General features: G+C 40.6%; 1 protein-coding gene across 19 annotated transcripts in view; it reads left to right on the forward strand.

The window, feature by feature from the left end:
* Positions 1-26,116, forward strand: part of adgrb2 (adhesion G protein-coupled receptor B2) — a 320,439-nt gene that overhangs the window by 207,674 nt on the left and 86,649 nt on the right. For all 19 annotated transcript variants that reach the window (XR_002874120.1, XM_023959844.1, XM_023959851.1 and 16 more), the window contains one exon: positions 1,914-1,957. Coding sequence is in view for 18 of the 19 variants with exons in the window: in XM_023959844.1 (XP_023815612.1) it covers positions 1,914-1,957 (44 nt within the window). In the remaining variant the exon portion in view is untranslated. The remainder of the gene's footprint in view (positions 1-1,913; positions 1,958-26,116) is intronic.

A 26,116-nucleotide genomic window follows, 5' to 3' on the forward strand; every position in this document is an offset into this window, starting at 1 on the left:
TAGCAGAACTCACAGCCGAATTGCACTCACAGGAACATCTGACGCTTGACAGCTCTCTGTGTGCGAGGAAGAACAAAGCCCTGCCATCCATCAGTCTGCGTCACCCATGCCTCTGATCCTGTGTATGTGAGCATTGCATCATCCCGTCGCCCCAAGTCCAGTAATGGATGTTCTGATTCTTGAGAGAGCGCTTTTAAAAATGTTCAGACATGAATGACCTTGCCTTTAGACTGGCTGGAGTGCGCGTCACCTCCATCACTCCCCACTGCTCTCTTAAAGCAAAGTGAAGCAGTTTCATTCCAGAAGTTTCCTCGGGCTGCAGTTTTCTCACAGTGGACATGATCCTTATTATAGCTCACACACAGACCATGGCTGCTGTAGTCCTGCTCTATTCCACCATTGCCATAAGGGGGAGCTCAAAGGCAAAGTGCTCAAAGCAAGGCTCAGGCATAATCAACAAAGTAAAACAGAAAGAGATCTATTTTCCTCCCTGTCAGCTCTCTAAATGAATGACATCTCAGTTGTGGGCACTCAGCCACCTGCACAATCATTCTTAAGACTTTGTTTTTCCACTGTCAATTCCAAAACAACATCCTTCAGTTATAATGATGTCCAAAATAATTTAAAAAAAATCATGTTTATAACCATCAAGGTAAATGTTGGTTTGAAACAGGGATGTTCAAAGGTTTTTACTAATAGAGACAGATTTGGTGAGGTGAAAAAGCAAATAAACTATTTCCTGAAGATTTGATTGCAATTGCAAACTTTCCTTTAAATAGAAAACAAATACATCTAAATATGCTTTTACCTAAATTACTGTTAACTTTTAGCACCCTTAATTCTCAGTTCACATTGTCAATAGCAGGTCCTGTTTTGTAGTCCCTCTTGATTTTGAACTTTCTAAAAAACAGCCTCGGTCTGCAAATTTCCACTTGTCCTGGAAGCAATGGCCCTCACTGTCAACCTTTCCTTTTTTTATTTACAGTTGACAGTTTAGAAATGAGCTAAAAAGTGTCACAACAGTGTCGCCATAGGTTTACAACGTCATTTAGCCAATCAAAATCAAGAAATTATACACACAGTTTTTCAAAAATGCTGGATATTATTGATTTTAAGAGCCTGCAAGCCGGTGGATACGGGAACACTGGGCGCATTTGGTCTACAGGCCTAACTTCGTTCACGCCTGGTTAAAAATCACAGATAAACAAATGGTGACGAGTGGCTTAAAGATATTGATCCTCTGATTTACCCGTATACGTGTAAATTACACTATGTGTCTATAGACACATAGTGTGTCTTCTTTTGCTACCATGCCTCTCTGTGCTTTGATTACTACACAGTTCAGCTGCCACTTGACCCCCAGAAATCGACTTTTCACTGCAAAGAACCAGTGGATGAAGAATTATCTAATTTTTCTTTTTTCTTTTTTTCATTGGGGGACCGAAGATCTGCTGCACATACCCTGAAGAAACCCATTTTTTCCGCACATATTGTACTTTAATTCTCCTAATTGTTTCCATTTGCTTTAAAAGCAGATCTCCAAAAATGTGAAAGCTCTCCCTAAAGAGAGTGTTTATTGTGTGTGTTCATGTCTGTGAAAACTCCTCTTTTGTGCCTTCCAGTGCTCTCAATCCACATCTCGCACACCTCCTCTCCTCCTGCCGCCGTGGCCGCTATTTGCTACTCTGCCTCACGACAATGACTCTTTCTCCATCTCTGGCTCCCGCCGTCCTTCGCAATCCCTCTCTTTCATTGTCTGCTTACTTCTCTCCATCGCCCATGCAGCATCACTCTTCCTCCTCTGGCAGTGCGCTCCTCTCTCACTTATCCTCTCGACTGGCAATAACTGCTTATCTTCCCCCCACCCCCACCCCCACCCCCACCCACCCCCTTCCCTCTTCTCTATCTTGCAGGGAACATCAGATGCTGAGTGCATTGTCTGGGACTATGGCAACCCGTAAGTTGGACTGAATGAATGAATGTCATGTGCATGCTGGTGTGCAGAAATGCATGTCTGTCAGAGGGTTTGTCAAGGTTCACTAGTCTGACTCATTTTATTAAAGAATCTAGAACACTCAAATGAAGTCCTTGGTGTTATCGTTAATTAAATAATTCACTGCAAAGAAAAACACAGTTTTCTCTGTGCTGCTGAAAGTTGTCAGTCAGAACTCCGAGCAGCTTTATTCTTTCTATTTTTTTTTATCTTTCCTTCTCACAAAATTGTCAGTTTAATTTCCTGCTTTGTTGTCTACTTTGAACATTTACTTTAATTTGAGCAAAGCAGTTCCTCAGTATTCTTAAGTGTTAGTGTCTAAGTGAGCTACAACTGAATTGGTCTTGTTTGAATAGTAAACCAGCCAACAGACAAAAAAAAAACACACAAAAGAAACAACCAGGATCGATTGTGCTTTTATCTCCATTAACCTACATTAGGATTTTCCAGTTTGTCGATAATAATGATGAACTTTTTAGTAGCATGGAAGAGGCTGCAGTGCTTCCGGCAGCGGTACGGTGTGGAGACAGATCAGGCATGTAGGCTCAGTCTTCATGAACTATCTGGGTTATTTTTTTAGAACTTTAACCAAATACAATCTTATTTTACATTTGCACAACACTTAAAACGTTCATTTTAATATTATAGGCTAGTAATCGCAAAAGTTTAGCCTTACATCGAAATACAAGTAACAACAAGGTCAGAGACAGAAATTCCAAGGCTCTAATTGTGAATGGGGTTACCTATTTAGTGCTAATCCCATTCAGATCTTCAGAGATGGATGTTGGGAATCTATAACCACTAGGGGCAATGTGGAGTTCAGTGTCTTGCCCCATAACTTCGACACATGGGCTGGTAGGGCGGGAACTGAAACTGCGCTCTCCCAATCAGAGGTCGACTGCACTAGGCTTTTATGTGATGTAATGCATCATACTACACATTTGTCAAACAATTTGTTTAGATTGAGATCGAGAAATATGGATCTTACACATGATTTCTCATACAGCCAAATATGTTACTAAACGGTAAGTAGGCAGCTTGCAGTGCTGACTCAGTGCCAACTTTCTCTAAAAAAAAAAAGACCAAATCTGAACCGTGGTTGTCTATAGGGGGCTTTAGCCCACCTTGTCTTCAAAACTCTCACAGTAGATCATGCCAAAATATTGGCCAGACCACTCCTTGTCCACGCAACACATGCTAACACTGTTAGACCTAGATAATGACCTTTGGGTCATGTCTGGCCCACATACTACTTGGCAAGGCGGAAACTGAGTTGTAAGTGCCAAAGTAGAAGAGATTAAACCCAAATGTATCTGCTATCAGCTAAGGAGTGACTCACGTTGCACATATTTGACAGTCTCCATAACTGTGAAAGGCCATAAATGAGTTCTAAGAAGCTGACACCCAAAAATACAGAATCATCTAAGATTTCTTTACTTATCTACTATGTCTTTTGTGTTAATATTGCTGTTAAACTTAAGCTTTGATGTCTTTAAAGAGAGTGTTGCAAAGTCATGCTCAGAGACATACATACCAAACACAGATTTGGGCAACAACAATCTCTATGTCAAGATATGTAGCTCAACGGAAAGGTAGAGTGATAAACCTATTCTTTTTTTTTTATGAGGATGAAGGTTTTAATTCATCATCATACAATAGGTTGTATGACAATGAAGCTTCTCCTTTGTCCAGGTGATGTTCAAATTGCATCATAGCATCTGGGTTTAAAAGTCTAAAACTACCTTCACTCTGCCCTCGACAATGCACTTTCAAGTGGTCACGTCCGATAAAAAGCTTATGTAAACACATGTATATGCGCGTTTTGGGCTTCCACGTTCAAGGCAGTCGCATTCAAACATGGCCACGCAAGTTTCTATGACTCTTTTAAGGCTGCGTACAAAACGCGCGACCATTGTACGTGTGTTGAAAGTTAAACCAGGTCAAACTTTGACCAATCAGGGACTTGGATTTAGTAGTGATGTATAGATGTTGTGACCTTTAATTTACAGAAGTGCCAACTGTTTGAACGTTGATAATGGAGGAGAAATTTATAATTGCAGTTTGTGTCCGGCTGCAATTATTTGACACCAAGTCTTTCGTACATCGGAACTGAGATATGAAAGAAAAAGCCAAGATTTACACCTCTTTGGCATTTCACACTAATCCTCTTCTAACTGTAGCAGTAGCAAAAGAAGAATCCCCCTCCCTGCTGGTCCGGTCCGTCCCCTGCCTGGTGTTTCCTTAGCTTCCGAAGATTTTAGGTCCAGAATGCCATGATTCAACTACAAGACTATTCTATAGAACTGCTCACCCTCCTTAAAACCACCAGACAACCAGTCAATGTGTCACAGAGCTAGTTTAGAATAGATCATTGTCTCCTGGCCTTTCGTTTTTTTGACGAACGACATACAGACTTTTTTAATCAAGACCCATAATTGCATTTCAGAACAAACTAGAGCTCTTAGAGAAAGGGTTACAAAAGAACAGGAAATTCTGTATACTATTTTTTACAAATATTATGAGCCAAACTTGTAATTGAAAATCGGTTTAGATTTGTTGCACAGTTCTAATTGAAATGCTCCACTGCAAGTTGGACAGTGCTGGATTGGGGAGCAATTGTTTTGCTACCCGTGTCATGGTTGTTTTAATTGAAAATGAAATCATAGTGGCATTATTTTTCTTGCCAATGTCAGTAAGTTGTTCATGATCATAATTCTGGGGGACAGATTTGACATATGTCCCTTTGACAGGGTGTAAGAGAGGGATTTGACAGGGGGCCATTACAGCAGGGCTCTTTACTATGACAACAAGATGGATGAAGAAAAATTCTGGTCACCTCAGCTTTCCCTACGAGATCACATGACCAAATGCAGCTCTAAAGAAGCCCTCTCTGGTGTCCAGGGCAAACAATGGAGGTGAGGATTTGCAGGGAGAGGACATGCTATTGTAACTTATCAGAAAACAGTCCCTCTCCGTCAAGGTAAGAGGAACAATGCTGGGAAAAGTCAATTAACTTGCCGCAGATTGCAGCTGCAATCAAATTAAATCCGCAGACACGGCGAAGGCGCACAGCCAGACTGAATATGAAGTGGCAACATGGCAGTGATGTCTATCGTTCTAACATATTACATCTGGGAGGAATTTGGAAAACATCCAAACATAAACATGCAAACTAGGAAACAATGCGCAATAACCTGACCAGAACCTGGTTTAACAGTTTAACATCTTTGGATAACTTGGTTGAGCTAGGCGTTCGGTTTGTTTTGATGTGCCGTTTAGGGACTTTTGTATGAAGGAGTAATTTGGGCCCCCATGATTGCGATTAAATTCGTAAACATATGAAGTCAAATTTTTACAAAAATACAGTTGTAAAATTAGTATTAAAAAATTCTAAACTAAAATGTCACTTCAAGGTTTTAAAATGTTTCTACAAATCAAACATTAGCTGTTTATTATGTTTAGGAAAATTCAGAGAAATCGGATGGACATCACACTCCTCAAGAATTTGGCTAAATTTGCTTTACTTTTTTGTACTTTTTCTTTTTTTTCATGAAATTACAACATTGTTTTCTTTATGAAAAGCATTTCTTTGTAAAATTACGATTCTCTGAATCCTAAAGTCACTATTTTACTTTTGTAAAATGTTGACTTTTTTTCGTAACTGTACAACTTTAATGTCATAAAATTTTGACTTATTTCTCGAAGTCTACTTCTACTTCTTCTTTCTCTCCTGGTGCAACAATTAATCGATGAATTGATGGATCATTTTAGATTCCTAACGAAATTGATCTGTTTGAGCCAGGTTGTTAATCAAATTGACCTATATTATTAATAAAAAATCATTTATAAATTTAAATAAATCATTATATTGATATTGGAAAATACCATTTGGATTGAAGTGTTTTCACACATTGGACTGGAATGATGATGATCAGTTTATGCTGTCACCACATGTGTGACACACGTTATAGTCAAGAGTTTAGCAAAGACGTGACCATACCATGTGCTAGAATGTTCTTATAATGTTCCCTTTGGATTATTTTAATGTGAAAAAACAATAATTGTTCAAATGAACCTATACGGACTATGAATGGAATTGTTGTTAAAACAAATCGTTCAAACCCTGCTTCTTTCTCATCATCTTATGAATTAATTCTCATATATGTTGTATTTTTATGGTGGCCTTAATTTACGTCATACTTTTTTTGATAATAAGTAAAGAAATCATAGGCCCTGCAGAGTTCTAACAGAGAGCCAGGCTATCAGCTCAAGGGCCAGAGCAGCATGTAGTAGACATATTTGTCGTTCATTCCCCGTCCATTGTTTGTCTGTGGCGGGCAGCAGATCTTGTCTGAAGCTTGGCAAGAACGTCGAGTTGATATGGACAGAAAACATGTTGTACAAAGCATCTCTTTGTTTGCTGGAAGATATCGCGTCTCTCTGCCTGGCTGTCTTTCTGACTGAGCGGCGAGCTTTGAGGTTGAGCAGCAGGCAGAGGAGGGGTGGAGAATGTGTGGAAGGGGAGGCAAACACCTCACAGCAGCTAAAGCAGACATCAGCAGAGAGGAAGTTCTGCTGTGGCGGAAAAAAAACAGAACTTTTCCGCTCTGTGACCTGTATATGGATACTATATTTAGTGTGCACAGATGCATCTATGCTGGAAACACAGATTACATTCCCAGCATGTTCCTTTCTTTTCTCCCCTTAATTATCATCACACATTCCTAGATCTGTACTTCTATTTCTATTTGGAGATTATTCCTGAGGAACAGGCTCAAATCTGCAAACGTACTGGTATACTAATGGCATTTTTATTTATTTATTTTTATGGTACGCGGTGCACTTCTCAGAAATCTCCATGCATTTCTGATGGTAGCTCTCTGTCAGATGGCTGATCTGGCCAACAGTTTGTGGCGCTCACAGTTCATCCCAGTATTCATGTGTGAGTGTTTATTTATTTATTTTGCCCCTAACAGGCCCATATGTTGCTGCCATCTGCCCACCCAAATAGTTGAGCTTCCCTCCCTGCCTTTCCCCATGTGCCTGTCCCCTCAACCACCTCTCAACCTGTTTCCGATCGCCTCGCCGGCTCAAATAAACCGGGCTTGTGTTTAACTCCATTAAATGTTTTAGACACTTTTTACCAAGCAGGTAAATAAGAAATGATTATTTAAAGAAACATCCATTTTTGAGGCCTCCTATAAATAAATCGAGTCTTTGAGATGATAGGAAGAATTTCAGGAACTGCACTTTCGGTGTTCTCACACTGATGTCATATGTATGAGTCCTATAAAAGGAAAAAAAAAAAGTGCAAACCTGGTGACTGATCCGGAAAATTAGACCTGGAATTAGTCCTTTCTATTGTATCTTCCTTTTTAAACCACGGTTTCTCCTCTGGAAAATGCAAAGTGGGGTTCTTTTGTCTCTCCTTTTGTTCCTGACCTTGCCTCTAGCATCTTCTTGTTTTGACCCTCTGTAAGCTTCTGTTTAGAATGTCATATTAACTCACTTACCCTGACGTTATCTTACACATGAAAGTAAAAATAAGTTCCACTTTTTTGCTTTCTAATGTTTATGCATCAGGTCCACAAGAAGATTTGGGTTTGCCCAGAAATCAGGTGTATGGAAACTTGCAATTTGGAGCAAGTCAGAAATTGCTGTAGAAAAGTCAGCGTATGGTAAATCCTACATTGATTTGGGGAACTAAAGGCTAAGTACTGCAACGGATGGGGACTGCTAAATCTACACTTCATTATATAATCATCAGTAGGTGTAAGCATTTTATAGAAGCAGAAGTTGGTGCAGGATGATGATCTGATCCCAAATACATTCTTTATCTCAGAGGGCAGTGGTTGCTGTCCATCCATTTGCAAGTTGTCTTAAGGCGACCTGCCACAATTTGGAGTCATTCCAAACCACTCCAGACCATGACAACTGACATGATTGCTTCGGAGTAAACTTCACAGTAGTTCGTCTCAACTTTGAAGGGTACAGTGATCATTGACATTCAAAAACGGAATAAATAAACTAAAATAAAATACATTCGAGCCTCAAGGGCTCTGTTAAAATCCAAAAAATCTGTCATTACCCAAAGGTCCCACCGGAGAACTTTTACGATTTTTTTTTTGTAGCACTTTTTGATGATGGAAGACATAAATAAAGAAAATGAAGCAAAAATTTGGATTTTTGAGTATTTATTTGTTCAAATTAATGTTAATCTGGAGCAGATGGAAAAATGCTGTTTGAAAAAGATTATAAATGGTAAACGATGTCAACTTGTTAAGCTTTTCTACCTTCCTCGAAGGCCCAAAGCGCTTTACAGTCCCAAACCCTTTCACCCATTCACACACACAAACACACACTTCTCTGCCGAACACTGGCGCCAACCTTCCACCAGGGGTATGGTGTATTTGTGATGGAGACAATATACTGGGCGGGGCACAAGCTCCCTGCTCCGACCCATTCCTATGCATTCCCTTGTAGACGACTAGATCCATGTACACCTTTGTTTTCCTCGTCTGAGCTGGAATCTGGTTAAAAACTGAATGGCTGAATTACTCCAACATTGCTCGTCTTTTTTGTTGGACTGGTAAAGTTAGGTTGAGGGTGTGAGGGGCTGTAAGATAGCAGGAGAGCGTGTAAACAGAGAGCTCAGTTAAGGGTGACGGGAAGGGGGCGGGGTTGCTCTGCACCACCAGTCCCATTCACAACTCAGATGTGAATTTCTGATGAAATACTGCTGTTTTCAATGTCCTAGAAAATAACACAAGTTTTGGATTTTGGCACATTCATAACCAAAAGCCCACTGGGAACACTTTGGCAATAGATCAAAAGATGATCGGAGTGGGGTTATTATAAGACTGCATAGCTGACAAGTTTAAGAATAGTTTCAAAAAAGAATCATTCTGTCTCTAAAACAAACATCAAAGCACATCTTGGGTTTTATGCTTGTTGTATCTAAACAACAATCAGACCAGAGAAATTGTGGAACAACTATGGGTAGACACAATTGAAAATACGTTTTTTTATTTTATTTTCCACAATCTGTCTTTCCCAGAAAATACAAGCCCAACACATCAGACGAATATCTAATTAGCAAATACTGTCATTTGGAGGTGACAATTAGTGCATTTTTGGAATTTTTGGAATCTGTCCAAGTAGAATAAATGGTCTTAGTGTTGATCAGTTGAGAACTACTAGATTTAGGTTTAATTTGAAACCTCTGAATTTGAATGTTTGAAAAAAAGGTTAGATTATCATTAAAATAGGGCATTTATTTTCTTTGGGTATGCACACAGTTTTGATTTTTTTGATAACATTACTGTGTGTGCAGCATAAATTTTGAATTATATGTTTAGATCAGACGTTTTAAAGATTCCTCAAGATTACAATTTTTGGTGATACTCGTTCTGTTTATGTCATTCCATAACAAACTAAACGGGCTGTTGCACCTGTGTTAAAACTACAAATATCATCCACTATATTCCAACATTCCATTTTCAAGCTATTCGAACCACAAAAAAAATGCAGTTTTTTAATCATTTCTCATTTCTTTCACACATCAGTTCATTTACGAGGGTCTTAGTCCACAGATCTTCCAACCAATGGAGCACACTAGCCTGGACTCAGTTTACTGATCTACCAATTGGCATGCGGCGATCTCCTGAGCCGCAGCCAATATTACCAACTGGTAAGGGATAAATGTAATGTATAGTTTAGTAAACTTATCAAGGGCTTTGGCTCACTTAATCTTATTTCTAATCCCAAGTGGTGTTCATCTCGAGTGGGGATAAGCAGTCAAGAGCTCCGCCCCCACCCTGACTATTACACATTACTAACACACAGAGCAAAAAGCTACAGCAACTAGCTCTGACATCCACGATTTGACATGCTAGACTCCCATGGGCTTCACGCCAAACTGATCCTACCCTCATCCTTAATGGGGTGTAATCATAAAATAGAATGAGACTAAAAAGTCTCAATGTATTCTTTAAGATGCAAAAACATGAATGATCTAGAATATTCTGACCAAGAACATGGTTAAATAAGCTATACACCTTTCTTTTTTCTTTTTTTTTTTAAATAACTCAAGATGTTACTTTTGGGGAACTTTTTTATACAGTTCATACAGACAATTTATATTGTGCGTGAACTGTTTTCTATGAAACACTTCTTATTATCTGCACCTGATATTATTCAACACTGTCAGAAAAAAGGGTACGGTTGGGGTACATTTGTGAACACTTAGGGTACAAATGGTGAATTTGTACCCTAAGTGAGTCATAATTACACCTTAGGGTACTCATATGTACCATTTAAGGATAAAAAAGGTACAAATATGTTTCCAACCATCAGAGGGCCCATATTTGGACCCTTTATTCCACAAACAAAGGTACAATCACTTGTGTGACAAAAGTAATAATTCAAAGTGTATGAAACGTCACCCAAAATCATTTAATACGTTGTTGGTTATTTGGAAAAGATGCACAAAATAACCAAATATATTTAAGAGACCACACATCTTTTATGACTATTTCTGAACAGTACACAAGCACATTATATTTTATTGATTGTGCAGAGCATCAAGATAATAACTTTTAAACATGTATTAGTGTGAGCCTGTTTTTTTTTTACTTATATAAGAGCTGTTTTAAGTTTTGCCTTTAATTTAGAGCAAAAGCACAATGTAGACAAAATTATTTGATGTTTTTAACCTTATATGGTGTACTTTAACTTGGCCTAAGTTCAATTTAAATTTCTAGTCTTTGAGCTGTTAATTTAAGTTATTTTTTTTCTAATCATACATTCTCATAAAAAAGTAAATTTCTCTGTTACTACGTTACATTATGTGTACATGTAAGTATCTTTTAGCTTTTGTACCTACACAGGAAAAATGAGAGAGTACTTTTTTCGGAGTTACCATCAGTAATTTTTATTTAAGTAGGTGTAAAAACGTAGAGGAAATATGTTGGAGTAAACCAGCGAGACCACGCCCACTCTACTTTCTTAAGTTTCGTTTCTTCCGCCATTTTGTTATCCCGCAGCGGCCGGAGGAAAATAGAGGCTGTGACTGAGGTAAGTCTGCTAATTGCTCAAAAATAAGTTGGAAACTTGTTTTAAGCGGGTTCGGTTATTTTATCTGTAAGGAATAACTTTTTTGTAGTGGAATGCTGCTATTCCACCGTGTATGTGCCTGTGAGGAGATTGCAAACTACGAGCAGGAGTTAGTTTGCTAACGGTTAGCCTCAGCCGTTTGAAGTTCAGCTAAATGCAGCCATTAAATAAATGAAGCTGTTGTTTTTATTGGTGTTGTACCGCGTTCCGTTAAATACATTGAAATATATACATTTTATCACTAGATAATTCTGTCGCCGTTTTACCGATGTACGCTGGCGTTGATGCACCGGTTGTTGTTGCCTACCCCCCCCCCCCTTTTTTTTTTCTTTCTGTCTTTCTTAGTAAGGAAGCCAGCTACTTTTGAAACGACCAGCTCCATAATTCCTACTGATATTTATCAGGTCCGTCGAATTCAATGCGTTTATCATTTTAATCTGTAATGTGTAGGAGTCCAATAACTTTTTTTTTTTTACACCGCAGTATGGCAGTCCTTCCCATTTATATGTCAGCCTGCCGTAGCTGCTGTGCGCGCGCAGCCACCATTTCTCGAATGCAAGACAGTGACAGAGACTGTTTAGGTTGTCATGATTGCTCATTGTTGGTCAAGCGAAGTTTACACTGTTGTTGATTTTGATCATTCTCCTGCAGATTATTTTTTTTAAATGGAGGTCCGTGATTCCAGATACTCGTCACGATTTCCCATACCAAAAACTCATCTATTAACCAGGAAAAAATAATTTTTTTAAATGAAATTCCAAGAAATAAATCTGTAGGTCCTTAGAAGCCAGTGCATTGTCGTCAGTGTTTTATTTTATTTTTTTTTTTTAAAGTTCTGCAAATTCTGCAACATTGCTGTGGCAGCTAGTGTGAACTGTATATTTGCCATTACTATTTTAAAATGTATTAATTTATTTGGAACAGGGCTTAGATCTGAATAAATGCTTTGTTGGTACCTTTTGGTGTTTTAATGTTTTTTTTTTTTTTTTGTAATATATTTTTTTTTCCCACCAGGAAAGATGCAAGCTGTGCGTGAACATGTCGAACGCCAAAAAAAAAATCTTTTGAAGTTCAGCTGACCTTCATATCCTTTTGGGAATGCGGTGAGTGGAAACATCACAATTTCCAGCATTTTTCTTTACAGGAATCAGTCAACTTTGTGGATAAACTGTCAGCTGTGATGCAAACAGATTTTTTTAATTGCTTTTTAATTTAAAGATAATTTCTGTGCTGTATTCTAAACATAATTTTGCTGTGTTCACAGCTGCCAAAAAGTTCAACATCCCAACCTTGGACTTGAAAGTGTTTGATGACTCAAAGACAGAAGTTGATGAGCAGGTTTTTGATCTCCTGTTGAAAACCCAAACCTTGGTGTGTTGGAAATTTGTCTGGCCGAAGATACAAATCCAGAAGGTGAAGTTTTTCTTTTAAATTGTAATTTATGTATTCTGTTTTGAATGGTTTTGGGTAAATTCCCCTTTGATGCCTGAATTTATTTCCAAGGTAAATAATCTGTGTTTTTGCTTTCAAGTACATTAAGAACATTTTTGAGCTGAAGAGTTTTGATTATGTATTTGCATCAATAGGAGTCTGAGGGTTAATGATTTATTTGACAGGATAGTGTGGGGAACAAAACACGGGCAAATAAGTATGAGTTTTTTATCCTATTGCTGTCTTAGACAAGATAATAAATCTGCTAAACTGTTAAGTCGGTCAGTATTTAAAAATCTTTGTTTTTACTTTTTTTGTTTTTGCTATCATACTAATTTAAATATTACAGTAACTGAAAGCTTTAATACTTTGACAGATCAGCCGAGTTGTCCTGCAAACAGCTGTAATAGCAGTTCAAGTGGAGATACTGAAGTGGACTCAGATGACACCATAATATTACAACACAGTCCTACAACAAGACGAAGACTTGAAGACACCTCTCTTGCCAAAGTAAGTAAATAATCTTTTCACAAAGTCATTTCAAGCATTCAAAGTCAGGCTGTCTTTCCAATTCAGTTTAGTTGTCAAACAGTGCAGTATGGCAGATCATCCAAACTAGTTAGTTTTCTAGGGAAACAGCAGATTGCACCAAGTGAGTCACAACACATTGGAATACTGTCCTCATCATACAAGCATATAATTCTTCTGTATTTCCTTAAACAAAGCTCTGCATAATTAACAAGATATTGACTATATGGGCGACAGTGGCTCAGGTGGTTGAGCGGGTCGTCCAATGACCGAAGGGTTTGGCGGTCCGATCCCCGCTCCCACCAGCCAAAAAATGTTTTCAATATAATTGAAAACATTTCAATTTCAAAACATTTCAATATAATTGAAAACATTTCAATTTTTTCAATTATATTGAAAAAATGTTTTCAATATAATTGAAAACATTTTTTAATAATAATGATAATAATATAATTATTATTATACAAAGACAGACATTGATTATGCAGTTTTTGAGGGGGGAAAATGTTTTCTGGGACATGGTTTCTGCAGTTCAATTGGAATTCACCTTCAAGTTCTTGACAGGACTGTTTTGCAGAGTTAACCGGCCTTAACTTCCCCTCATGCCATTGTTTACGCTCCCGTTACCTTACAGTCCCTCACAACCCCCAAGCAACAGAATTGGTGTGCAATATTGGAGCTATCCAGCCTTATAGATGTGAGCCAGATGCCAACTCAGACGAGAAGAATGAAGACAAGCGGAGCAGGGAGCTTATGGCCTGCCAAATGTAGCTTGTACGTAACAACTACAAGCTTTCTCAAATTACATCTTTTCATCTGCTCCTGATTCATCCCAATTTGAGAAAGTAAATATTCAGAAACACAGTTTTATTCTTAAACTTATAACAATATGTCATCATAAAAATGCTACATTTTAAAAAATAACTTTCATTGGAGTGGGTACCCCATTTTTAACATGTCGCAGTATTTTTCTCATGATGGGCACGTTTAAAAGAACACGTTTAAAACTGCACATCTGAGTATTCACTCAAATTGGGATGAATCAGGAACAGACAAAACAAATGCAGTTTGAGGAAGGTCTCTATTGTGACGCACCACATGAAATGAAGTGGGTCCGAGTCCCTCTGCTCTGCTGTATTCTGATGCGTCCACTTGCAGACAAACAGATCCATTAACATCTTCATCATACTTGTCTGAGCTTGATCTAAACTATGGCCAGAAAGCTTCAATATTGGTCACCATTTTGCTTTCACCACTAATGTTAGTTTTAGGTTGGAAGGACTGTAAGCTAACGGGAGAGGGCGTAAACAAAGGGATGATCGGACATCAGCAGAGGGTAACTACTGTGTCAATAGCCCCGCCTACAACTCAGAAGTTAATTTCAGATCAACTCCAAACCACTCTACACAAACTGTCTTTAAACATCATCTCAAAGTGCTTTAACCCCAGTAATCAGTGCTTGCAGTTGTATTTTTTATTATTAATATGGACTTTTAAATTTGATCCAATAGGCGGTTGCTGTCATTGGTGAGGATGCATCATCCGTTGAAGGTCATGTGAATGTCCTGCATATCCAGTACAGCAAGGTGAGAGAGGATATACCAAAGAATTACCCTTTCTTGAAGACAACCTCACGGGTCAGTGACATTTTAAATCAGTTCTCAGCTTAAAATAATTTTGAATGTTAATATAAGCTGAGACATCTGCTAAAATGATCATTAACAGCTTTAACTCAATTGTAAAAACATTGTAATTTTCTAAACCCATATATAAATATATAGTCATTCAAGCCAAATAATATTTATACAATGGGATCACTAAAGGGAAATGGCAATGAAAGAGGCAACAAAGAATATTAGAGTGTTTTATGTCTTTTGTTTGTTTTAGTTAAAGTGAATGATTAATTTTCTAATTTTCTTCAATTTTCAGTTGTTTGATGATGTTGACCGAATGCATCCATCACCTGTCAGTTTAAGCCAGCGCTTCAAGGACGGCGTTTACCAGTATTGTGCCAAAGGTGCTTGAGCTTGTTCAAAGAAAAGCTCCATTAGCCAAAGTCTGCAAAGAAGCAAGAGAAGAGATGCTGGCAGAGGATCTACTAGGTATTGACATAAACGTAATCCTTGGTAATCTTTAGTGTGATTTATAGTTCTTCTTTTTAGAATTCGTATCAATATTATCTTATCACATTTATGCATTTTATTATTTAAATTATGCATTTAAACTTGGTTATAAGTTTACTTTTTTATTATCTATTTTTAGAATGCAGTAGAAAGATGTACTTAAAATGAGGTCTAGTGCTGCTTTTGTTTATGTCACAAGTTTTATTTCATGGTTTAAAAATGGTAACTGAAGTGCTATGTGCTGTTTACAATTGATCAAATGTTAAGGTTATAGTTACAATGAATGCAATGTGAACTGAAGGAAAAATATAGATTTTTCATTATTGTAAAATTACTAATAATTGTAAATATATGCATCCTGTTGTGATACTGTACATACTGTGTAATGTCAGAATTGTAATTGTTTTGAATGTTTAATAAATGTGATAAACAGTATACTGGTCTTTTAATGTGCTGTATTTGGTACAAATTTGCCATCAAAGGGTACAAAAGGCTTGTCACTGGGGCAGTACCCTTAAAAGAACAAATTTGTACCTTTTTTAAAGGTACATTATGGTACCATAGCACTATAGGGTACAATTTTGTCCACAGAGGTACATATTTGCCTTTGAAAGGTACATACTGGAAGGGTACAGATACGTACCAATATGAAAGGGTACAACATTTGTACCCTTGAGGGTACTGCCCCAGTGACAAGCCATTGTACCTCTAAAGGTACAAATTTTGCACATTTTTTCTGACAGTGAACAAGCCTAAAAAGGAACTGTAAACATTGTCATCTTATAGATAAAACGCTGACATAAAGGTTTGAAACAGGAGCCAATAACACATCAGAAGGTCTTATCCCATTCCGTGTCATTATATGGCTCAATAGAACTTTGCAAAGGATTGCTTTGAGATGTAAACATAAGACGATGTTCGGGCTGCTGAGACAGTGACAGTATGCCACAGGAACAGCATAGATTATTCTTTCCCATTAATGCATATTCAGAAACATACACTCCACCACACTGAACAAGTGTGAACAAGACTGCATAGCTGACAAGTTTAAGAATAGTTTCAAAAAAGAATCATTCTGTCTCTAAAACAAACATCAAAGCACATCTTGGGTTTTATGCTTGTTGTATCTAAACAACAATCAGACCAGAGAAATTGTGGAACAACTATGGGTAGACACAATTGAAAATACGTTTTTTTATTTTATTTTCCACAATCTGTCTTTCCCAGAAAATACAAGCCCAACACATCAGACGAATATCTAATTAGCAAATACTGTCATTTGGAGGTGACAATTAGTGCATTTTTGGAATTTTTGGAATCTGTCCAAGTAGAATAAATGGTCTTAGTGTTGATCAGTTGAGAACTACTAGATTTAGGTTTAATTTGAAACCTCTGAATTTGAATGTTTGAAAAAAAGGTTAGATTATCATTAAAATAGGGCATTTATTTTCTTTGGGTATGCACACAGTTTTGATTTTTTTGATAACATTACTGTGTGTGCAGCATAAATTTTGAATTATATGTTTAGATCAGACGTTTTAAAGATTCCTCAAGATTACAATTTTTGGTGATACTCGTTCTGTTTATGTCATTCCATAACAAACTAAACGGGCTGTTGCACCTGTGTTAAAACTACAAATATCATCCACTATATTCCAACATTCCATTTTCAAGCTATTCGAACCACAAAAAAAATGCAGTTTTTTAATCATTTCTCATTTCTTTCACACATCAGTTCATTTACGAGGGTCTTAGTCCACAGATCTTCCAACCAATGGAGCACACTAGCCTGGACTCAGTTTACTGATCTACCAATTGGCATGCGGCGATCTCCTGAGCCGCAGCCAATATTACCAACTGGTAAGGGATAAATGTAATGTATAGTTTAGTAAACTTATCAAGGGCTTTGGCTCACTTAATCTTATTTCTAATCCCAAGTGGTGTTCATCTCGAGTGGGGATAAGCAGTCAAGAGCTCCGCCCCCACCCTGACTATTACACATTACTAACACACAGAGCAAAAAGCTACAGCAACTAGCTCTGACATCCACGATTTGACATGCTAGACTCCCATGGGCTTCACGCCAAACTGATCCTACCCTCATCCTTAATGGGGTGTAATCATAAAATAGAATGAGACTAAAAAGTCTCAATGTATTCTTTAAGATGCAAAAACATGAATGATCTAGAATATTCTGACCAAGAACATGGTTAAATAAGCTATACACCTTTCTTTTTTCTTTTTTTTTTTAAATAACTCAAGATGTTACTTTTGGGGAACTTTTTTATACAGTTCATACAGACAATTTATATTGTGCGTGAACTGTTTTCTATGAAACACTTCTTATTATCTGCACCTGATATTATTCAACAAGCCTAAAAAGGAACTGTAAACATTGTCATCTTATAGATAAAACGCTGACATAAAGGTTTGAAACAGGAGCCAATAACACATCAGAAGGTCTTATCCCATTCCGTGTCATTATATGGCTCAATAGAACTTTGCAAAGGATTGCTTTGAGATGTAAACATAAGACGATGTTCGGGCTGCTGAGACAGTGACAGTATGCCACAGGAACAGCATAGATTATTCTTTCCCATTAATGCATATTCAGAAACATACACTCCACCACACTGAACAAGTGTGAACAACAACCAGGAGGTGGGGGGTGGGGGGTGGGGGGCTGATACGGCTTGCTCCACTTTTCCATCTGACAGAACACAGGGGATCAAGACTGTGTCAAACGGCGAGTCAGCACAGCAAGAGGGAGTCGGCCAATGGGGCTTATATGCATTCTGTGACCACTGGGCTTTACAGACATGGAGAGGCTCTCAGCAGCACATTAGAGTTAGGAGAACAGTCCACAGCGAGGGCGTCGGTGGGGTTTGTAGACGGGTTTAGGTTTTTTTTCAGTTGTCTTCAAATCGATTTTAAGAGTTCAGATTTTCTCTCTCGTCATATGATCAAGTCCAACACCATGCATTTTTTCTCTCCACTTGGACTTCAATGGTGCATGTGGAAAGCTCTTATGTGAGGAACATTCTGCTCGTTAAAATGGGTGAAGACATTATTTAAAGGTTTGTTTTTAAGCTGCTGGACTCTGGAAGTGAAATCTTTACTGACGTCAACATGTAACGACTGAAAAGGAAATGGTGCGATGCATCGCTTAGCCCAAAGACTGATGAAGTTTAGAACTAAAGCTGCAGTTTAAGAGAAAAATTGTACTAATTTAAGCGGTAAAAGGAAATCAAAAGGAAAGAGACACATTTCCCCAACTGTTGGATTACATTATGTGGACCTCCAGTGTTTAAAAGCCACTTGGTAAGTACTTCAATCCTTGTTAAAGTGTTTTTAAGGTTATTCTGTGACATCTGCGTGGTGAAAACACATTCATAATGTTGAATATGAATACTTACTAATATCTCTGGTATTTTAAATATTTCAGTGTAGCTACTGTACTGTGGGCCAAACTTTTTCAGGCCATTGCAGCTTTAGAGCAAATTCAAGTTTTAGAGAGATTTTCAAAGAAGAGCTTTAGCTTTGGGGTTTTTTCTGGCTAATGGTGACCAACTCTTGGAACCTTTTTCTCTAAAGTTGTTGTGAGTGTCCTTAATAAGCTTTTACAATGTCAGACCTTTAATTGTCATGACCAAGACTGCTATATCTGCATTTCCTGTTAGCTAGCTAGCATGTGCACCACAGGGAAAGATAATCCCTTGGAAAGTAGCTTATAAATTACCCTAGGGCCATGCCAGAGAGCAGCAGATTGGGACAGTGGAGGTCACAGATAAAGATTTCTCATGTGTTGAGGGAAAGGAGTTTTCTTTTTTTTTTCTTTTTAAAAGACATGGACTCGTTAACATAATAGACTTTGCCACCATCAAAAACCAGGAAATGACTATACTATCACTGGATGCTGAAAAAGCCTTTGATAGAGTAAATTGGAAGTTCCTCATTGCTGCCCTCCATAAGTTTGGGTTTGGAGAATCATTCATCAATTGGATCAAAATATTATATCACAACCCCAATGCATCAGTTAGAACTAATAAACAGACTTCCAACAGGTTTTTTCTTGGAAGAGGAACTAGACAGGGTTGCCCACTCTCCCCCTCGCTTTTTGCAATATTTATCGAGCCTCTAGCTGCAGCAATAAGACAGAATGAGAGTATTAAAGGAATTAAAACCAAACACAGCCATCATAAAATTAGTCTCTATGCAGATGACATATTACTGTTTTTAAGTAATATACATTCTGTAAATGAAACGGCAACAATCATTAATGAATTCTCTTCTATATCAGACTATTCCATTAATTGGAATAAATCTGTTTTATTACCACTGAACAGTAATGCGGAGCAAGGACTCACAATACCAGTTAAATCAGGCAATATAAAATATCTAGGTATTTATTTTTCCCCCAAAATATCAGAACTGGTGCTGCTAAACTACACCCCATTACTGAAAAACATACAGGACGATCTAACACGCTGGACCAACCTGCCTTTGTCCCTTATGGGCAAGGTAGCCACGGTTAAAATGAAAATCTTACCCAAAGTTAATTATCTCTTCTCAATGATTCCCACACAACCGCCATTAAAATGGTTCAAAACATTAGACTCATCCATATCAAGCTTTCTATGGAACAATAAACCTGCAAGAATTAGTCTAAAAACTTTAAAATCTGCAAAAAGCTGTGGAGGGTTAGAATTACCTAACTTCCACAATTACTTTCTTGCAAATAGATTACAATACATCTTAAAATGGTTAAAAAATAATCCAGAAACCAACTCATGGTTAGACTTGGAACAGGCGTTATGTGGAAAGATCAACCTGTCAGATCTTCCATTTATTAGTCAAATAGTTAAAAAACAGGATTGTTTCAAAAGTATTAATATAAATGCCACTTTAACAGCCTGGTGGGAATTTCTCAAAATATCAAAATCATCAATTCAACCGTGCAAAATGACACCCATCTGGAACAACCCAGACATCCTCATAAACAAAAAAATTATCCACTTCCCAGCTTGGCAAGCAGGGGGCATAAAACAACTAGAGCACATAATTATTGATAGAAGATTCATAACTCCCCAGGAACTTCAAGACAAACATGGAATATATAACTTCTTGGAATATCAGCAACTTAAATCAATTATTACTAAAAAGTTTAAATACAGAGACAACGATTTAAAGCTACCAGATGTAGTTACCACTCTGATCAATTTCTCAATGAATAAAACTCTCTCCAAAATATACAAACTTTTATGTAATTTAGATAACAATATTTCACTTCCGACAACAAAATGGGATGCGGATTTGAGCATCAGCACAGATGAAAGTTTTTGGTCAGAACTTTGTCTAAACACCTTTAAAATGACAAAAAATCCAAATCTGCAGCTAATCCATTTCAAAACTCTTCACAGAATTTACTACACTGGACAGAGGATGTTCAAGATGGGTCTCAGTAACTCAGACATTTGTCAGCACTGTGACAGTAATCTACCCGACAATTACATGCATGCACTATGGTTCTGCACGCCTGTCCAGGCTCTCTGGCAGCAGGTATGTGCCGATCTATCAGTCTGGCTTAAGGTTTCAATCACAGCTTCACCGTCACTTTGTGTGCTTGGTGACATGAGTGCCATCGATGTAGAAGGAGGATTAGGCTCTATCATTTTCATAACTCTTTGCATTGCTAAAAAAACTATTTTAATAAATTGGAAAAGCAAAAAAAATATAAATATAAGTCAACACAGAAATCTGCTGCTTGATCATATCAGCTTGGAAAAAATGTCAGCCCAAAGTTCAAGTAACTTTGAAAGAATTCGGTCTCTCTGGTCTCCCATAGCTAACTCCGTGACTTAGGGGGTGGGGGGGGCATGGTCGTCGCTGCTCCTTGCCCTTCTGCCGTGGGCCGGGGTGGGGGTCGGGGCCTCCGGTGCCTGGCCGGGGGTGGTGGGGGCTCCGTTGGTCGGGGGGTCGGGTCCGGCGCCTGGGTGGGGCGGCCTGGGGCGCTGCGTGGTCCTCTGGGCTTGGGTGTGGGGGTGCGTGGTGGGGGGGGTGGGGTGGTGGTCTGGCTTGGCTTGGGGGGGTGGTCCCTTTGCCTGTGCTGGGGGGGGTTGGCGGGGGGCGCTGCTCGGGGGGGGGGCCCAGCGGCGCTGGATGGGCTTCCCGTCTACACCTGGGGCTGGGATCGGCCCTTCCCTGGCTCTGGGGCGGGACGGGACAACCCTCTTGGGGCCCCCGGTCGCTCTTGGTGTCATCCGCTTCGGCTGCGGGGTCTGGGGGTGGGGTGGGGTGGGGGTCTTGTCGGCCCTGTCCTGTGGGGGGGCATTCTGGGGGAGGGGGGGGGGCACTATTGGTACGGGGCAGGGGGGGTTGACGGGTCGGGGTCTCCGCTGAGGCCATCGGCGGTTTCCCCGGCTGGTTGGCTGCCTCGGTCCCGTCGAGGCCTGACCAGAGCTCTTCTAGGGCCGGCGTTTGGGGGTGGGGGCCTGGGCTTGCTCCGGGGGGGGGGCGGCGCTTTCTGGCTCCCCTCTCTCTGTGTGGGGGTGGTGGTGCTGGGCCTGGGGTGTCTGCGCCTCCGGGGGTGGGGCCCCGGGGCTGGGTGGGCCTGGCCCCCTTGCTGGGGGGGGGGGGGGGGGGGGGGGGGGGACGGCTGTTTGACCACCGGGGGACAGTCTATCATCTGTCCCCAACTTACCCCCTTCCTCATATAACCTCATAATAGGGTGAGGGGGTGGGGGGCTTAGCCTGCGATGAGCCTTGGGGGGGGGGGTTTACTAGGCAGTGACCCCCCTCCTGTGGTTGCCGTATGGAGTGGGCCCCCCCTCTTTCGGTTTTATTTGCACCTTAGACATGTAGGGCCCTTGGTAGGGGGGGTGCTTGGACATCACTGCCAGCAAGCAGCGGATGTCCTCCTAGCACCCTACCCGCCAATTTAACCGCACCTTAGACATTTAGGGCCCCTTGGTGGGGAGGGTGAGGGGACGTCACTGTGAGTAATCAGGAGACGTCCCCTTAGTGCCCTACCCGCCAATTTTAACCGCACCCCCCTTAGTACACACACCCCTCCCCCCTCAATATATACATCCCAACATAAACACACACACATGCACACACACACTCTCTCAAACACACATACACGCACACACATTTTGCAAGGAAGGTGGGACCTAGGACCATCTGTCCCCTGCCTCTTCCCTGGTGGGGGGTACGGGCCCCTTTGCAACGGCGGCTGTGTCCCCGGGGTGCTGGCTTCCTGGGCCCGGCGGTGCTCTCTCCGCGCGGTGGGGGGGTTCACATTACATCTGAGCCGGGGGTGTTCGTGTCCCTGGGGGGTGGGTTCTGGTCCTTGCTCCTGAGTGCTGGGCCCCGCCAAATTTCCAACTGTGGCCGAGCCTGGTCGGGCCATATTTACAACACCCCTTTTGGGCCCTCTTTTTTCCCCGGGGTTCCCCCCTTCTGGGCGGGGGCGGCGGGCCCCTGCCTCGCTCCTCCCTGGACCAACCGTGGGCCGGGCGGATGGCTGCCTGGAGTGCGGAGTGGGTCTCCCTTGGGGGGTCCTGGCCCGTACCTGGGGTTGGGGCGGGGGGATGCCCGGAACTCCTGGGTGGTGGTGGGGTGCTCGTCTGGGGCTGTGGGCGTCCTTCTCCGGTGGGGCCCTGCGTTGGGTTCTCCCGGCGCGGCGGGGGGGCTGCTCTCCTGGTTGGGCTGGGGCGGCGCCCTCTTTCCCTCCGTGCCTCCCTGCTCTCTGGCTCTGGGGGCCTTGCGGCGGCCCTGCTGGCCCTGGCCTGGGTGGCGGGCTTGGTCGCCCGGGCGGCGGTTGTTCCCTGCCGGTTCCCGTGTGGTGTTGGGGGGAATCCGGCTGCCGCTGCTGGTGCGGTGGGGGTCTTGGGGTGGGGATGGCTGGGCACTCTCCCTCCTTCTTTTCACGTTCCACCATCCATTTTAGAAGAACATAAACACTCACCTGAGCACAGGTGTTAGCTCAACAGACTGAATGACTGAAATATTTCACACTAGTTGGTTTTAAGGCATAAGTATGCGTGTGAACACTATCTGTTTTGTGTACATGTCGACAGGTGGACATTTTTGCAACTAACAGGTGTGTTTATAACATTTGAGTGTGTGTGTGGACAGGCTCCGCCCTTTTTTTTTTTTTTTTTTTACATTTGAACCTTACCATAATGATTAACAACCAGTAAACTTGTTGCTTTATGCTGCTTCATGGTCTTATCCCCCTTCCCCTCCTATTATCACCCCCTACCCCCCCTCTCTCTAACGTCCCTCTCTCTTCTTCCCCTCTTTCCTTTTCCGTCCGGTCCAACACCAAAGATTTTCAGACATGTTTGAAATTAATAAAGTTTGGCCTCAATTACAAAAGGGGTTTATTCAGACATACCTTTGGTTTGTCTGAAGATTAATAACCCCTCTTGTTAAAGTAAAATATGTCCAACCCAAGAGGCCCTCAGCTCTCATCTGTCTGCCTAGCTGTTGGACAGGACAAGTTAAAAAAAAAAAAAAAAAAAGACATGGATTTATCAATAACTAGTCTAGATAGGCCAATTTGTCTCTGACCGGAAACAGTAAAATGGGAATGCAACTAGAAGACAGGAATCTTTTGCATCTTACTACCATCTTTGACTCTCAGTAGTATATTAGTAAGACTTAAATACACATAAAGTTCATTAACCCTCCTGTTATGTTGCGGGTCAAATTGACCTCTTTTAAAGTTTGAACATCTAGGAAAAATAGTTAAAAGTGTTTTTTCGGCATGAAACTTCTTCTGCTAGCCTTAATTAGTGTAATCAACATATATTATGAATTTGGTTCATCTCACATATATGCAACCACCCCCTGCATGTTTATATCACATAGATCGTGTCTGGGTCAATTTGACCCAGCAGTCAAACTTGAAGTACAATGATGTCTTATTAGTAGTAGTTTTCCTTAATTTGCAGCTGTCAGACATATTTCTCCCCAAACACACATAGACACACACCTAGACACACACACGTACGCACACACACACACACACACACACACACACACAGGTGCAATGGTGTTATGACTTTTTACAGGAACCATTTATGTTCTCGTGGGAAAACTCAACCCACATTCAGTGGACACTCAACAGGGGAGGGGCAAAACATATAAAGATTCTCTGCATGGGAGTCCTTCCAACATTACACTCTGTCAGGCAGACCTTTACAAAATGAGCAGCAGAAGCAGAATGATGACAGTCCAAGAGGCTCTGGAAGTCATCACTGATCATGATCAGAAGAAGACTATCTTGAGCTGAATTCTGATTCTAATGATTCTGATTTTGAACCAGATGAGGGAATTGTTTTTCCTGTTCCTCCAAGCAAGACATTCATGTCAAAGAATGCTGAAGAACATTGTTCTTCATCCCAAAATATGCGTCAGACAAACCTGTCTGCAGAAAACATAATAAAGACAGTGCCAGGGCCCAATAGGATGGCAGTGACTCATGTGACCATGTGAATTCAATTCAATTCAATTTTATTTATATTGCCTAAATTCACAAAAACAGTCATCTCGATGGGCTTTGTACGGTTATTGAAAAAGTAAAACATGAAATCAAAAGGATCATGAATACATAGAATTCAATAGGAAAATACTAAATTGAACTAACTAAACAGACTAAACTAAACAGTCATCCCTTTCCTTTGATTCCCCTTCTCGGTAAGGAAAAACTCCTAAAAAAAACAACAGATTCCGGAAAAAACAAAAAAACCTCAATGCAGCCCACACGAAGGAGGGATCCTCCCCCAGGACGGACAGGCAATTTACCACAACCCATAGATAAGAATTAATTTACCTAATTTTACAACTACGCATTTAAAGTCCAGCAGATGAGCTTCATCCAAAAGAGTTGGGGGGACAGTCGGGGGCGCGAGTCGAGCCGGAGACAGGATCCAGGTCAAGACAAGCATGACCAGTGCGAAATGTGCAAAATGAATTTGCACAAAGCACAGTGTGATACCTGGTCACTCTTGTGCTGTGTAGATGTACACACACACACACCTTCATATTGCGATTGCTTGGCTGTTGTATTGTGATTTTGTTTTTTTCTGGTTGACAGTGCATGTATGAAAACAAAATTTCAAGATTATGTTTCAATGTTATGTAAAACTATTGTATTTTATATGTTAGTCTTTCAAAAGTAAAACAGTAGTGAAAAATTTGAAAAAAAGTTCGAACATGTATTTTTTTAAGAAAAACGAGTGAATTATCCAATAATTGAACCACTTCCTGTTAGAGGTAAGGAACACCATTTCACAAAGTTTTGATAGAATAATTAGTACTGGAGTTAGTAATGAAATATTCACACTGTTTGTTAGGATTTTTTGAGTTTCAGACATCTTTCAATTAATCAAACATGCCCCGGGTCAAATTGACCCAGGAACATCATCTCTGTTCCTCACAAATGAACATAACAGGAGGGTTAACATACATTTTGGACAGAAGCAGTGCACATGTCTTGGTTTTTATGCTTTTGTCACAAATGCCTTTTTGGGTGAACAAAGGTTTTCTGGGGGTGAAAAACGGAAAAACCTGTACCGGGCACGCATGGGGGCTCATGTAAAATTTTAAGATCCCAGACCATTCGGTGAACTCAGAGAACAAAGTTTCCTGGGCCCGGCGGTGCTCTCTCCGTGCGGGGAGGGGGTTCACATTACACCTGAGCCGGGGGTGTTCGTGTCCCTGGGGGGTGGGTTCGGGTCCTTGCCTCTGAGCGCTGGGCCCCGCCAAATTTCCAACTGTGGCCGAGCCTGGTCGGGCCATGTTTACAGCACCCCTTGTGGGCCCCCTTTTTCCTTGGGGTGCCCCCCTCCTGGGCGGGGGCGGCGGACCCCTGCCTTGCTCCTCCCTGGACCAACCGTGGGCCGGGTGGGTGGCTGCC

The sequence above is a fragment of the Oryzias latipes genome, chromosome 11, assembly GCF_002234675.1.
Source record: "Oryzias latipes chromosome 11, ASM223467v1".
In the NCBI taxonomy this organism is placed as follows: domain Eukaryota; kingdom Metazoa; phylum Chordata; class Actinopteri; order Beloniformes; family Adrianichthyidae; genus Oryzias; species Oryzias latipes.